Source organism: Ostrea edulis, chromosome 4 (genome assembly GCF_947568905.1).
Source record: "Ostrea edulis chromosome 4, xbOstEdul1.1, whole genome shotgun sequence".
NCBI classification, from domain to species: domain Eukaryota; kingdom Metazoa; phylum Mollusca; class Bivalvia; order Ostreida; family Ostreidae; genus Ostrea; species Ostrea edulis.
Window position 1 is genome coordinate 14,243,985 of NC_079167.1, and position 16,217 is coordinate 14,260,201.

Consider the following 16,217-nt stretch of genomic DNA (forward strand, 5'->3'; position numbering starts at 1 on the left):
AATGTTAGGCAGCAACAATATAAAACAAAATGTGTTCTTAGAACTTAAATGCCCTCAAAAGTGCATATACTGATGAAAGGCTTTACATAATATAATATATATTAACATTAAATGATATGACTACTTTTAACCCATCCTAGAATCAAAACCCTGGGGTTGTGAAATTCTGCTATTCCTGAATATGCATTTAGATTTTATACTGTATCAACAAACTTAAAGAAGTCCTTCCAATCATTAAGACAATAGTTATTACTGTCATTTTGGCACTACCCTGAAACCAAATCTTTATCGCCTAGGATCATAAAATTACAATTTTGCTAAAGGACTACCTTCTCCTTCTAAATATCCATTTTAGTTTTTAGGCCACAGCAAGAGATTTTTTCTTCTTATGTAGAAGCTTTTGAATAAATTCTGCCTTACAAGAATATAAAAACAGGTCAGCTAATAATGGAGCACAATTTGTGCCCATGGTTTAATACATCACTCTTGTGGTATGAACTCAATGTAAATTTTCATATCAGTTATATAATTCAAATTAAAACAATGCACATTTGTGTGAACAAGGCATTTAAAGATTTTTTTCTAATGCAATAATTCACTGACATTACATTTTTTTTGGCATTATTGTACCTGTTTCATTGGTGGACTTCAGCCTAAGTTCTATTATGTTTCTTAGTGATCTCGTCAGCGGTATAGTTAACAAGAATGGCTTCAGATGATTCTTGTAGAAATGATTCACTGTCTGCAAAGTAGAAATAAGAATTTCATACCACCTCTGATATATATAGGGGTCCGTGTTTGCCCAACTATCTATTTTGTATTGCTTATAGGAGTTATGAGATTGATCACTGTTTGTTATCTTCACCTTTCATATGCAAGTTTCAAAATGCATCAAAGTATTTCCCACAAGAGAGTACTCATTCTTGGTAAAGTATGAAAATTATTTATTAGATGTGGGGGATGAAAAATGTGTATCAATCACTGTTTGTCAATAAGTATGTCTATAAGCTTCACATACACAGATTAATCACTGCATAGGGTTGAAAACAAACAACGAAAGTTAATCAGTATTCAAGGAATAAAAAAACATACAGAAAGCATATTATTATATCTAACTTTTGTTGTTCATATATACTAAAACTTTGATCCCCTATTGTGGCCCCACCTTAACCCCAGGGGCTATGATTTTAACAAATTTGAATCTGCAATATGTTAAGAAGCTTTCATGTAAATTTCAACTTTTCTGGCCCAATGTTTCTCAAGAAGATTTTTAAATGACCCCACGCTATTTTTGCATTTTCATGATTATCTCCCCTTTGAATGGAGCATGGCCCTTCGTTTGAACAAACTTGAATTCCCTTCACCTAGAGATGCTTTGTGCAAAGTTTAGTTGAAATTGGCTTACTGGTTCTGGAGAAGAAGATTTTTAAAATTTGTTAGTGTATTTTCATTATTTCTCTATAATCTCCTCTTGGAGGAGGGCGTTGTCCTTCATTTGAACAAACTTGAATCCCCTTCATTCAAGGATGCTTTTTGCCAAGTTTGGTTGAAATTGGCCCTGTGGTTCTGTAGAAGATGTCAACAAGAGACCCACAGGCATTATCTGTCACCTAAGTACAGTGAAACTTCTCCAAACCGGCCCCTCAGAAAACTGGTTCTCCCTGAATATCGGCCGATTTTCAAAGTCCCGGCAGAAATCTTAACATTTCCTTACAAAGAAAGTCTTACAAAACCGGCCACCCCTGAAAACCGGACATCGGCCACTTTTTAAAGTGCATTTGTTAACAAACATGTGTAATTTACCCTTACCATACCAGCCACTTTTTGAAGACAAGAAAATTTTGGCCAGAGGTTGATCAAGATTGTCCAGGTGTGCAAATTGACTGATCAACTGGCCAGGTGGGAAATTATCAACTGGAGGTGTGAAAAACACTAGTGGCCTCTTTAATTTCTATTGTTTACCTGTGCTGTCAAGGGTGTTAATTGACACTTAGCTAGTCCAAGTGACCCTTCCAAATTCTGTACAAAATGTAAAAAACAGTTAGGAACATATTGAATGAATACAGTATCAAACGCCATATTCTTTCACCTTACTATCATATGGATATAAGCGGTAGTTAATAAAGAACAATCCCATGACTGTTAATGATAATTATTAAAAGATAGATTAATTTTCTTGGTTCCCATAAACTTAAAATTCCAAAGAAATACTCAAATTACAATTTCATATTTACTACTGTACTTTTTAAAAACGTCAAAACAAAATTGTTAACGTTATATTAGCGATAAATGTAAACAGAGTTTTTATAGGTAAGAGGAATTCCAATGATAGGCCTCTGTGTTTTCTTTATGTATCCTGCTATAGATTTTCAGTTTAAAATTAGATGATTTCACCGAGAATATTTCATGTAATTCATAATTACCTGTAGGTACAAGCGAACTAATTTAATCTCTACCGATCATTGATCATAGATCACCAGATCAAAGTGAACAGTACCTACTTTGTGAATATTGAGATAAAACGTCTATAATTGCTAAATTCTCGGTATACCGACCATCCCTCTAGACCGGCCGTTTTTTTCTGTCCAAGAGCCGACCAGTTTAGAGAAGTTTCACTGTACTAGCTAAATGTATCACTAGTCCCAAGGGATACAAAATCTAGAAAATATTTCCTGTTCTGAATATCTAAGCTAAATTTTAATGTTCACCAGCAGTATAAAACAAGATGTGTTCTTAAAACTTCAATGCCCTAAAAAAAAAAAACCCACTAATGAAAGGCTTTACATGATATAACATATGTATTATATGTTAAATATGACTAATTCGGACCAATCCTAGAGTCAAAACCCTGGGGTTGTGAAATTCACCATTTAATTTTTTTTTTGTACATCCTTTCCTGCTTTTCCTAAATATGCATTTACTTTCTATACTGTATCAGCAAACTTAAAGAAGTTTTTCAATTGATAAAGACAATAATCACTATAATAACTTTCGCCCTATCCTGAAACCAAATCGTTACCCCCTAGGATCATGAAATTTACAATTTTGGAAAAGCACTACCTACTCCTTCTAAATATCCATTTAGTTTCAATATTTAGTATCAATAGCATTAAAGCAGATATCATGTACGTGTTTGGGATATATACACTATATACCAAGTTTGGCTCTGCCCTGGGGGTCAGAACCCCTACCCCAGGGATAATGAATTTTACAGTTTTGGTAGAGACCTTCCTCCTCTATATCACTATGCATTTAGTTTTTCTTAAATATGTGCAATTGTAGAGAAGATTTTTGAAACTGGGTCAATTTTGACCGTTTTTGCCTCATCCCTAAGGCCACAGGGGTGCAGGTATCCTGAAATTTACAATTTATGTCCCCCTTGTCCCAAAGATAATCATACCAACTTTGAAAGGAATTGGAAAGTTAGTTATCAAGAAGAAGTTAAAAATATTCTATTGTTCACACTTTTAAAAACTGGCCATTTTGGCCCCACCCTTATACCAAAACCCCTATCCCTGGGATCATCAAATTTACAATTTTTCGAAAGAACTATCTGCTCTTTTAATATCTATTTAGTTTTAATTTAGTACCAATAACACTTAAGAAGATGCTTGAGTATTTTACTCCTAAACACTATATACCAAGTTTGGCTCTGCCCTGGGTCAGAACCCCTACAATTTAAGTCCCCCTTGTCCCAAAGATTCTTCATACCAAATTTAAAAAGAATTGGAATGGTGGTTATCATGAAGAAGTGAAAATTGTTCAATTGTTAATTAAAGGGACATGGACATGAATTGAGCTGAACATTTTCAAACTTTATTTTTCCATTTTTAATGTTTAAAATGCTTAACTAAGGTATTTCTTATGGTCAGCAAAATTTGAATGTCAGTTGTCGAGGTATATGGGAAATACAGAGCTCACAATTCTTTGTTATGTAAACAAGGCTCGTGCCCTGATTTTGTTTACATACATGTATAGTAAAATTTGTTTAATGCAGATTTTTCAATTAACAAGTTAATTCTGAACATAATTTAATAGTTTCTAGTGTTTAGCACATCTCATTTTGTTTTAAACATGCTATTTTCTATCAAGCAATCTATATGTAAACAAAAACATGGCACGAGCCTTGTTTACATAACAAAAAATTGTGAGCCGTTGTATCTCACTTGTAACACAAAAACTGATATTCAAATTTTGGTTAACCATTAGAAATATGTTAGTTTAGCACTGTAAACAATAAAAATGAAAAAATAAAATTTTCAGCTTAACTGTGTCCACGCCCCTTTAATGGACGACAGGCAACGGACCACAACCAATTGCAATAGGTCATCTGAGTAAACTAAAAATGTGAAAAGTTTACACACAGACAGACAGACAGACAAAGGGTGATAAGAAAAGTTCACTTCAGCTTTCAGCTCAGGTAAGCTAAAAAGATGGATATCTTATAATGCAATATGACTGACAATGAATTCACATAATTTACACTATATCCCTTCCCTATAAAGATTAAAGTTTGTAACTTCAAAATGTCTACATAAGAGCAACTTACTATGTTCAATAAGGGAATTTCTTTTTCTGGAAAAGTCTTTTTAAGATTAGCCATCATTGTTTTGCTGGCTGCAGTAAGAATCTGACTCATAAGATATGTAGTGGTTACCAAGGCCCTTGACTGACGGGGTAGTGATGCCTGGTCAGTGGGCCAGGCCAGAGTGTGAGTGACTTGTGTGGACCCTGTTAACTCACTCTCCCAGGTCAGCAGGTGGCTGACATTGGACTGAAAATACAAAGACATATGACTGACAAAGGGTCAAATTTTCTACTAAATCCATCAATAATTTCTGGCTCCTGAGCAAAAACTCTCTTTAAAGATTTTTAAAATACACTGATTACATTTGATATACATGTATCATTAAACTTATTAAGCATACATAAATTAAAATCAAATATGAATCATCAGTGCTTGTTAATGAACAAAAAATGACTATGACCATACTAGAATAAAAGAAATGGATTGCATGTCCGCCTTGAATTGAGTTTTATCATTAACATGGTATTGATAATTAAAGAATAATTACAAAACAAACTTAATACCTGTAGTTTTACACATAAAGAAGAAATAGGTATGGCTTTTCATTAAAATAAGATGAATGTATTTCTGTAAGTCTATTTACCTGGAACTCTGATGTGACCGTTATGTTCATCAGGTGTGTGGGGGGACTAGCAAACTGGACATCTACAGCATACGTTATATTTCCCCTCAAGAATTTCCAATGGAAATCAGGGACTCTTTCATTAAAATCTTTTCCAGTCATGTCAAATGTCACATTAATGGGAATAAAAGACACCTAAAGAATTAAACAACACTCTGTCATGTTTTGCAGAGAAACATCTGTAAGTCAATGTAGAAATATTGCTCTGTATCAATCTGTATATTCCTCATCCTTCATGAAATCCATGACTTACCTTACTTTCAATGCTACCATTTTGAGTCAGATGATCTTCTTTATCCCAGTCCCATGTAATATTGTTTCTGAAACTCCAGTATGAGTTGGAATAATCCAATTGAAGATCCATTAATCGCCAGAAGTAAAAATTAAAAGTGTCTGTAAAATTACGGAGCATATATTCAATTCATACAATCTAATTTATAAGTGAATCACATGTCAGAAAATATTGAGGTCCTATATGTGAAACTTTGAATCCCATTTGCATTTCAATCCTGACCCCTAAGGTCATAGTATGCTCATACTTTAACATGAACATACACTTAATAGGGATGCTTGCATATCAGTTCAACATATTGTATTCCTTTGGTTCTTAAGAACAAGATTTTTTTTCTTTTCGATTCTTCTATATTATTATGTAAAACATTAAACTTTCAAGGTACAATGAAAAAAATTACTTTATGCAAATTACTTGCAAAAGTGGAATCTCACATGAAAAATATTTACTTTGCCTTACATTTGAACAGAGAAAGTTGATATGTAGGTTGTGCACATCTGCCCATAATTTACAGATAGAAAGGGGTCAATATCTGGGCATTCCTAGAGATCAGAGGTTTTGCAACAAATGTTCACAGGATTTATAGATTAATTGAAGATGAGAAGCATATACTTTTTGAGTGTTCAGCTTATACTGTATGTAGAGAGGATATCCTGAATATCATACAAACAACATGTTGTAATTTTGCTAATTTAGACGATGAAAGCAAACTATGGTGGGTTCGTAACTGTGAAAATGTTGAAGTGCTTTCTGCTGTTTGTGAACTGGTTGGACAGTTGTATATGAATGTATCAATTGTTACTGTTTTAAAGTGTATATATGCATACATTACATGTACATTAATTGCAAATGGTTTTAGTGTATTGTAATAATTTGTGCCTTGCATCGTCTCAAGTGGTATCTTTTGCAGTGTGGGGATTATTATATCCATCACCCCCCCCTTTTTTTTCTTCCCTCTCTTTAACTAACTGCTCTGCATCATGATACACGGTGGTACAACTTTGGTTATTTTATTTATTATTACATACACGAAACAATACCGGGCAGATTGCTGTCTATGCATACTTTGCATGTATATTAATTCCAAACAGTTCTTGTGTATTGTGATAATTAAAGTGCCTTGCATCGTCATGTGTTATCTTTTGCAATGCGGGGATTATTATTATAATTTCTCTCCCCTGCCTCCCCACTTTGCATTATGATACACGTTGGTACAATTTTTGTTATTGTTACGTTACATAAAGCACTATTGGGTATGTTTGTATATCGGTGCATACATTATATATATGTTTAAATTGTAAACAGTATTGGAGTATCCAACCCTCCTTATCATTCCAGTGTCCATTGTGACAAAATACGATGTTTTTAATTGTATTGTAAAAAAAAATTGTGTATAATTGTTTGTTAAGTGTCATAATCATGTTCATGTATGTTATTTGTTATGCTTGAAAGGATTTGGAAAATAAATCTATCTCTCTATCTTAAGCCCCATTTATGGCTCATGATACAAATAGACTTATACATACATATATGCTAAACGAGGACGCCTAAATATTGATAAGACCGCAAGACATTACTTGGCAAGAAATGAAATATAAATTTGTTTTTGAAAGTGCTCCAAATTACACCCCTCCCCTTAATGTAGTGCATGGAATGGAGTAGAAAGCATGAGTAGGAATATCGACATTATGAACTTCACTTTGTGGATTGCGGAAAAAGATGGAAAAAGATTCAACATCCTTCTTTAATATCAATGTGACTGTTGTATATGATACAAAAATAATGACCGTTAAGTTGAAGTACCAGTAGGGAAGTGAACATACCCTTATACATGAAAAAAGCTATAAATTGTAGGAAAATATTAGATTCCTGGGTCAGAACAATGTGAACGTCATCAAATGATAATGAAGTATTGTACAAAATTTCAAGGCTATCCGGTAAGCTATATAGGAGAAGTGTTCACAAGCTCCATCCCTCTTAGATCCACTGTTACTCTAAGGAAAATAATTGGATCCCCACGTCACGACAATATGCATATCTGCAAATGGCAATGAAGCATTGAACAAAGTTTCAAGTCTATCGAATGAGCAATATACATATAGGAGGAGATATGTTCACAATCTATTTGACATCCTCCATCCCTCTTAGATCCATTGTGACTTTTAGGAAAATAATTGGATCCTCACTTCCCAACAATATGCCCATCTACAAATGGTAATAATGATTGCATTGTACGAAGTCTATATGGTAAGCCATAGAGAAGGAGAAGTGTTCACAAGATTTTGTGACAGACAAGATAGATGGACAGAAAGTACCAAAATAATGTCTCCCCCTGGATAACACAAAATCAAAACATCAAACATTTGTGATATATCTTTAAAAACAACAACAGTAAACACCAACAAATTAAGACATAAAGATCAAGTAAAATGCAAAATTGGGTTAGAATGGGAAAAACTCCTAAGTGTCTTCTCATTTGTTATAAATTTTTGACCGATAATGCTGATGCAAACATCCATTTTACTTACGTATTGTCGGTAAACTTTGAACCAAATAAATCGACATTAATGGTAACAAATAACATACGACAAGAGTTATTCCCTGATTATAGTATATCTAGCCAAAAAACTTCAGAATTTTTCAGATTGTTAAAACTTAAATATATCACCTACAGGGATCTAATGCTCAAACTGCAATGATAAAGTATTTTCATTTTCCATTGTTGACAGTCGGGTAGATATCTAGCAATGTCATTTACCTTCAATGCACTTATCGTAAAACAAATGTTGGGCATGTGTATGTCAAAAACGACTTTTTTCATTAAATTAATCATAGCATGGTAAAATATTGCACGTCAATTACCCATGTGACAGCATATCACAAATCCTATCACTGGATATTAAAGTGTGAACAAAAATACAAACATTGCAAAAATGTCAGGAGTTGTAGAACTCGGCCATCATCAAGCTATGACATACCTTGTTTTGTAACATGTGAAGAAAGGAAGGTAAGCAAAATATTACCCGGTCTTTTAAATATTCATATCTATTCAGGGTAGTTTATTGGATGTATCAGTTAACCTATAAATCTGTGGACCATAGGTTTGAATCTCGTAGAATTAGAATTTTTTTTTGGTTTTTCATACATCCTTAAACCTCCCTCAACAAGACATCCATGTGTTAATTGAGAAGCAAAATCCTTGCAATACACACATCTTCAAGTTGTTTACAAAGGCACTAGCTTTAAAACTGTGAGAGGAGTTAAAAGGACAAACCATGCACTTACTTTTTAATACTTCTTAACAAGAGGCCCATGGGCCACATCGATCACCTGAGTCACCTTGGCCCATATCTAAAGATTTTTCATATATATTTACATGTAGAACTTTGGTCCCTATTGTGGCCCCAACCTACCACCGGGGACCATGATTTGAACTTGAATCTATACTATGTCAGGAAGCTTTCATATAAATTTCAGCTCCTCTGGACCAGTGTTTCTTGAGAAGAAGATTTTTAAATGACTTCCACCTTATTTTTGCCTTTTTTCTGATTATCTCCCCTTTGAAGGGGCATTAGCCCTTCATTTGAATAAACTTGAAAGCCCTTCACCCAAGGATGCTTTGTGCCAAGTTTGGTTGAAATTGACCAAATGGTTCTGGAGAAGAAGATGAAAATGTGAAAAGTTTATGCTGACACCGACGACAAAAGACAGACAAATTTTGATCAGAAAAGCTTACTTGAGCCTTTGGATCAGGTGAGCTAAAAACCGACTAAGTTCAACAATGTGTGATTTTCTTAAAAATCTTAGCCAATCAGAATCCTTGCCACATGCACATCTTCAATACCCATACAAACACTTTGTAAAATAAAAATTCGTCATTTAAAAACTGGGAAAAGTTAGCCGGACAAATTATGTACCCCTCATATAACATAATTTTCAATAAAGGGGCATAACTCCTGCAAGAGAAGTCTAAATGGATCAAATTTGCATCATGATCTAGAGTGACCTATAAAGAAGCTACATAGCAAGTTGCAGATTGATATCTGACAGAGAAATGAAAATAGAAACAAAAAACCCTGAACGGACAGGAAGACAGACGGAAGGACGTACAGACATCACTGCACCACAAAGATGGGCATATAACAAACTGGACACCATGAGATTTTATGCTTCAGTCAGAATGGAAGACTTTTGAAACTGTGAGCCTCTTGGCGAAACTGGGAGAGTGAACATGTCTGTATGCCCAACTTAATGATAAATCAGATGGCGAAATTCAAAACTAAATATGAGACAACTCACTGTCCGTCTGATAATTCAAAAATGCCCAAGGTGTATTTTGGTGTGCTTTGTACATCCACTTTCTCTTCTTTTCCAACTTCTGTTCTTTCAGCAAGTATGAAGTGTTGAAGTGCCAGGCAGGCTGGTCAGTATTCACAACAGTTAAAGCTGTACTAAATTCACAACCATCAGGATATTTCCGTTTGGAAAATACATTAAAATTGGCAGCAACTGAAGCCTTAATACTGTCTTCGCTTACATCAAAATCTGTGTGGCTTCCGTATAATACACTTGAATTGAATGAATACCTACAAAAAGTGTTAAACAAATTTTGATTCCTTAAAGTATGCATTACATGAGAAACACTGCATTTTTGAACTCTTGAATATTTTAGTAGAGTTGAAGGTCATTGGTGGTTTGCATGATTATGAACAATTTTCATCAGTGTGACACAATCTTAATGCAGCGATATTTCGATGTTCGCTTAGATCTTAAATGAAGTACACATATACAACTGTACCAAAGGCATTAAACTATAAATACTCTTTATGCATTACGTATCATACAAATGTGTATATTAATACATACATACAGATTTACAGGTACTGAAAATTTTATAAATTCATGCAATGATTTCAACAAACCAGAAATACAGTAAAACACACTTATGGCAAAGTGCTGGGGATGAACAATTTTGATTCGTTATAAATGTTCTTCGTTATATCCAATACGTTTATATGTTTTAAAACTACAGGGAATAGAAATCACTATAAGTATGAATTCATCATAAACATGTTTGCTATATCCATGCACTACTGTAACATCAGTCCTACCTGTAGTTGCTCCATTTATTACTGATGAGTCTCCCCACCATTCCCTTACTGATAAAGTACTTATAGTCATTACAGGATGGGTACACAACAGTCAGTTTGTAGTCTATATTGGCTGATGGACCCTGCAGTAACTTCACAGGAGTTACAGCTGTTGTCAGGTTAGCCCACATTCTCACATTACGTTTACCAAATATATTACACTCCATATCTCTCCCCATTTTCTGAAGATCTTTCCTATTTTTGTTTGTCTTTGATTCCAAATTCTAAGTAGAAAAACAAATTAATATTATACATTTATTGCATGATAGTGAGGGAGATATGGAAATTTATTCACCCAAGGAAAATCATATTTCCCGAGGGCAACGCCCGAGGGGAATATGATTTTTCTTTGGTGAATAAATTTTCATATCTCCCGAACATTCATGCAATAAATTGTTTATTATACCGAAACAAAGCATGACTACAAAAATGCATTTGAAATTGAAGTACGCTCATCTATACATTGTATGTAGCTGAGATCGCCCTAACGGTAACACCGCACCATCAACGTATTACGGTAGAAGCTACAAACTACGAAATACAGTTATATGATAACCAGTTTTTGCGTTTCCATTCTCCTTGAATGCTGATTTACTTGCTTGTTTTTTGTATCAACCAAAACTAAGCAATTTAACTGAGTATCAGAGATCCGCATATTTTGTGCCTTACAAACTATGAAAGTAGAATGACTCGGACTTATTGTGACGTCATAATACACTTCGTCTACCTTGACGTTAAATTTATGGAAAATGCACGAGACTGCCCAAGGGGTAAATATGATAGGGAGATATGATCTTTGAGAGGGAGATATGAAGTTTTGTCATCCCTGGCACGTGACTGTCTAAACCAATCAGATTACGTGTAGCATAGAATTCTCATACTGAGGTATAATAAAATATCTTAGTACAATGATAAATTCTAAAGAAAATATTTCTGAATCAAAACATTTCATTTTGCCTTGGACTAGATCACTTTGTCATTGACTAAGGCCATCTAAATTTTCTGTAGACAGTTTTAGTAACAAAACATGGGCGGCAGAGATGTCAAGCCTGCAGAACTTTACAACAGATTTGCAATTCATCGTGCATTTCATAAATCAATTACAGTTACAGAGTTCCAAACCGTTTTTCTTTTTCAAATCAGAGTAGTGCCCCTTTATTTGTAAAATAGTTGACTATTTACAGCTCAAACACTTATGACGAGTACAAACCGAAGTGGATTATAATGTTCCTTTGTGTGTAATAATATGTCTCTGGCAATATCAAGTCCAGGCCTGGACACAAACAGTTCTTAAGTTTTTTACTGACCTTTTACAGATGTACAGAAGTCATCAGGTTGATTAATTTTGTTACTGTCTACAGAAATGTATCAGGTTGATTAAGTTTTTACTGACTGTCTACAGAAATGTATCATCAGGTTGATTAAGTTTGTTACTGACTGTCTACAGAAATGTATCATCAGGTTGATTAAGTTTTTACTGACTGTCTACAAAAATGTATCATCAGGTTAATTAAGTTTTTACTGACTGTCTACAGAAATGTATATGGTAGATCAAGCTTTGCTTTGTTTGATCAAACTGATACATTTCTGAAGATGGTCAATAACAAATCCTGATGCATGTTCAAATCATTTGTTCCAAACTTATTATTCTATGAAAATATTGTGATCAGTTACTTTATTGACACCAATACATCAAACACAATTATAAAATTTCTCATAAATCGTATTAAGTTTACCTGAGATTTTGGTGGGCCATTAGTACTCAACAATTCATATGACACATCGAAATCTGCCCCGATATCCGGAGAGAAATAGTTGACATAACCAGATACATTCACACGATATGCATCTTTATGTTCAAGTAAAATGTTGCCCTGGTATCCCTTGTTTTTAGATTTATCAGGTGTCTCTATTTCAGCCTTTATCATCAATTTATACTGAATAAGAAATCAAATAGCATTAATTACAAAAAGGCCCAAGAGCCTGAACAGTCACTTAAGTATTGCTCATCGAAATACTTATCAGAAATTTTATTTTAGATTAGACATGTTGTATTCTGATGGTGCAATAGTGCATCTTTTAAATTTTAAAAACTGGAAGTCATAATTTTTCATCTGGTAAATTATAGCTTTCTCCATTACAAAATTATGAAATTAAACCTTGACCAATGTATTTAACTGTTTTGAGGGTTGCCTTTGTCTTGTCTAAATAACTTGCTCATGTGCAAGTTAATGTTATACAGTAATCCTCTGGTAATAAGCAACCTTTGTGCAAAATATGGGGTTCTAATGTCTTTCCATTAAATGATATGACAAACGATATAAAAATATTTCTAAAACCGTATAAGTGGACTCTTTAGCAAAAAATAAATTTAGGGATTTCTCCATGAAAATTGGAATATACGTTTAGCAAGAGCTAATTTTAGCGACTTTGTAATTCCAAGGAGATAACTATTACCTCCAGTGTGAAATAAATTGTTAGTGATATTTAATTTTAGCGATCTCACCACTCTCGCTAATAATACCAAAATAAAATCCTCACTAAAAATTCTTCTTACACTGTATATTACCAGTGACTTTCAACATAATGACCTATTATAGGGTCGACACAACACCTGGTCATAAACAGGCTGTGTCCAATGTTTCACTCTGAATTTCTAACGCTTGTTACATGTACATTTGATCTTGATCTGTATTTTGTAGTCCCCAACATTTTCAAATTTCAATGATTGGTGGATGCTTACTGAATTCGAAGTTATCATTCAGAAATCAATTGTTGACACCTGCCCAAATACTACTCTATTCCTCATTTAACTGTCTCAACGTAATTTGAGAGACTTAAATAGTACCACTTCAAAATACAGCCCCATCATCAGATAAATGTTCATTTCTACTATACCTGTTTTTGATTCTCTCCAAGGTACAAGACATCGGCCACAACAGACGTCAGTGATTTATATTTTCCTATGTCATACTCTATCTCAATGTTCTGACCTAATGAGAATTACATCAAACGAGGTTACTGTTTGTACATCACACATCAAATAGATCATATTCTGGAGAGAAGTTATATATCTATAGTGTTAAGTTGGTGAAACAGGAAGATTTGTAAACATAACTGAACAAGAGGCCCATGGGCCACATCGCTCACCTGAGTCACCTTGGCCCATATCTGAAGACTTTCCATATATATTTGCATGTAAAACCTTGGTCCCTATAATGGCCCAAACTACCCTTTGCAAACTTGAATCTACACTATGTCAGAAAGCTTTCATGTAAATGTCAACTTCTTTGGCCCAATGGTTCTTTGAAAGCTTTTTTCTATATTTGTATGTAAAACTTTGACCCCCCCCCCCCACTTGTGGCCCCATCCTACCCCCCGGGGACCATGATTTGAACAAACTTGAATCTGCACTATGTCAGAAAGTTTTCTTGTAAATATCAGCTTTTCTGACTCAGTGGTTATTGAGAAAAAGATTTTAACTATATATTTGTATGTAAAACGTTGATCTCCCTTGTGGCCCCATCCTACCCCTGGAGCCCATGATTTGAAGAAACTTGAATCTGCACTACGTCAGAAAGTTTTCATGTAAAAATCAGCTTTTCTGGCTCAGTGGTTCTTGAGAAGATTTTTCCTACATATTTGTATGTAAAACTTTGATCCCCTATTGTGGCCCCATCCAACCCCCGGAGCCCATGATTTGAACAAACTTGAATCTGCATTATGTCAGGAAGCTTTCATGTAAATCTCATCTTTTCTGGCTTAGTGGTTCTTGAGAAGAAGATTTTTAAAGTTTTTCCCTATATATTTGTATGTAAAACTTTGATCCCCTATTGTGGCCCCATCCAACCCCAGGGGCCCATGATTTGAACAAACTTGAATCTGCATTATGTCAGGAAGCTTTCATGTAAATCTCAGCTTTTCTGGCTTAGTGGTTCTTGAGAAGAAGATTTTTAAAGTTTTTCCCTATATATTTGTATGTAAAACTTTGATCCCCCCTTGTGGCCCCATCCTACCACCGAGGGCCATGATTTGAACAAACTTGAATCTGCAATATGTCAGGAAGCTTTCAGGTAAATTTCAGCTCTTCTGGCCCAGTGGTTCTTGAGAAGAAGATTTTTAAATGACCCCACCCTATTTTTGCATTTTTGTGATTATCTCCCCTTTGAAAGGGACATGGCCCTTCATTTGAACAAACTTGAAAGCCCTTCACCCAAGGATGCTTTTGGCCAAGTTAGGTTGAAATTGGCCCAGTGGTTCTGGAGAAGAAGTCGAAAATGTGAAAAGTTTACAGACAGACGGACAGACAGACAGACGGATGCCGGACAAAATGTGATCAGAATAGCTCACTTGAACCTTCGGTTCAGGTGAGCTAAAAACCAATAAAACAATTTAAATTTTAAGGAACGTGTTTAAAAATTTTAAAAATCAGATAATGCATTATGTAAAACTCTACAAAGACTTACAGTATAAGATGAGTATTGCTTACATGACAATCAAACACTACGTCTAGCTATTATTAAACATAAAGTATCTTATACCATGTTCAGGCAATGGAAATGTAATAATAACAGATTCCCCCCTTCTCAAAATACTGGGTATAAGGAGGAAAAAAATTGGAGGAGTTGAAAGTACAAATGCACTAAAAAATATTTTCACCATGTGTGAATATTCATATTGAGCCTTCCTCTGTGTTGATTCATAAGCACACTGTATTTGCCATCTATGTATTTGCAATTGTTTACATGATTTAGGTATATGTAGAGAACATATAATATCAAAACAAAACTGGACAAATTATTTCTAAATTGATTGGGGGAAATAAAAGGTTTTTGTTTCAATTCTATTTTAGTTTCATAATGCGGTTTAGGAGGATCCGTAAAATGAAAATCATAGATGCAAGTTCACAAATGGCATCAAAAATTCAAAATGGTTGCTTATATATGGGTAAAAGACCCATAATTCATCACAGGATGTGTGTTAATTGATTACCAATTTCTCATTATGACATCATGCAACTATTGACTTTTTTGTTATGACTTTGATAATTACTATTCCCAAAATCTTGGAACTACATTTTTCTTTTGACTTTTAATGAGAACTTCATATGAACCTAATCCTCCAATGCGATTTTACTAAATAATATTTTACAAAAGTACTAATGAATGGTTGATCATACACAAGTTTTCGATCATTGGCTGGTGTGATATAAATTTTGGCTGTTGAATACCTGTAAATATGATTGTTTTGAACAAAATAACAAGTACATGTATTTAAATTGCCAAAAATTGAAGATTCAAATGATCCTCTTTCATTTACTCATGTTTTAAAAGCTCCATATTTCAACTGTAATTGATAAATGAATTGTATTTTAATAATATGTATATACGGTGTGACCGTTGGACCGAGCGAAGCATGTACGTAACTCCGTGTCCCGAGTGGTAGTCATAATTCCGTTAAGTACGGTAGATTATGATTCATTTAAAAATATAAATTTTGAATGAAATTTCCTTGCGCTAAACACCCAGTAACATCTCAATATTAAAGGGGTTTATATGGGGACAA

General features: G+C 34.2%; 1 protein-coding gene across 2 annotated transcripts in view; it reads right to left on the reverse strand.

Moving 5' to 3' along the window:
* LOC125660671 (uncharacterized) overlaps positions 1-16,217 on the reverse strand; it is a 174,793-nt gene that overhangs the window by 119,530 nt on the left and 39,046 nt on the right. The window contains exons 25-32 of one of the 2 annotated variants that reach the window (XM_056161979.1): positions 13,551-13,645; positions 12,389-12,589; positions 10,614-10,876; positions 9,802-10,088; positions 5,464-5,603; positions 5,172-5,345; positions 4,550-4,774; positions 631-742 (exon numbers count right to left, since the gene is read on the reverse strand). In XM_056161979.1, coding sequence (XP_056017954.1) covers positions 631-742; positions 4,550-4,774; positions 5,172-5,345; positions 5,464-5,603; positions 9,802-10,088; positions 10,614-10,876; positions 12,389-12,589; positions 13,551-13,645 — 1,497 coding nt within the window. The remainder of the gene's footprint in view (positions 1-630; positions 743-4,549; positions 4,775-5,171; positions 5,346-5,463; positions 5,604-9,801; positions 10,089-10,613; positions 10,877-12,388; positions 12,590-13,550; positions 13,646-16,217) is intronic. The other variant, XM_056161981.1, reaches the window with a different exon arrangement.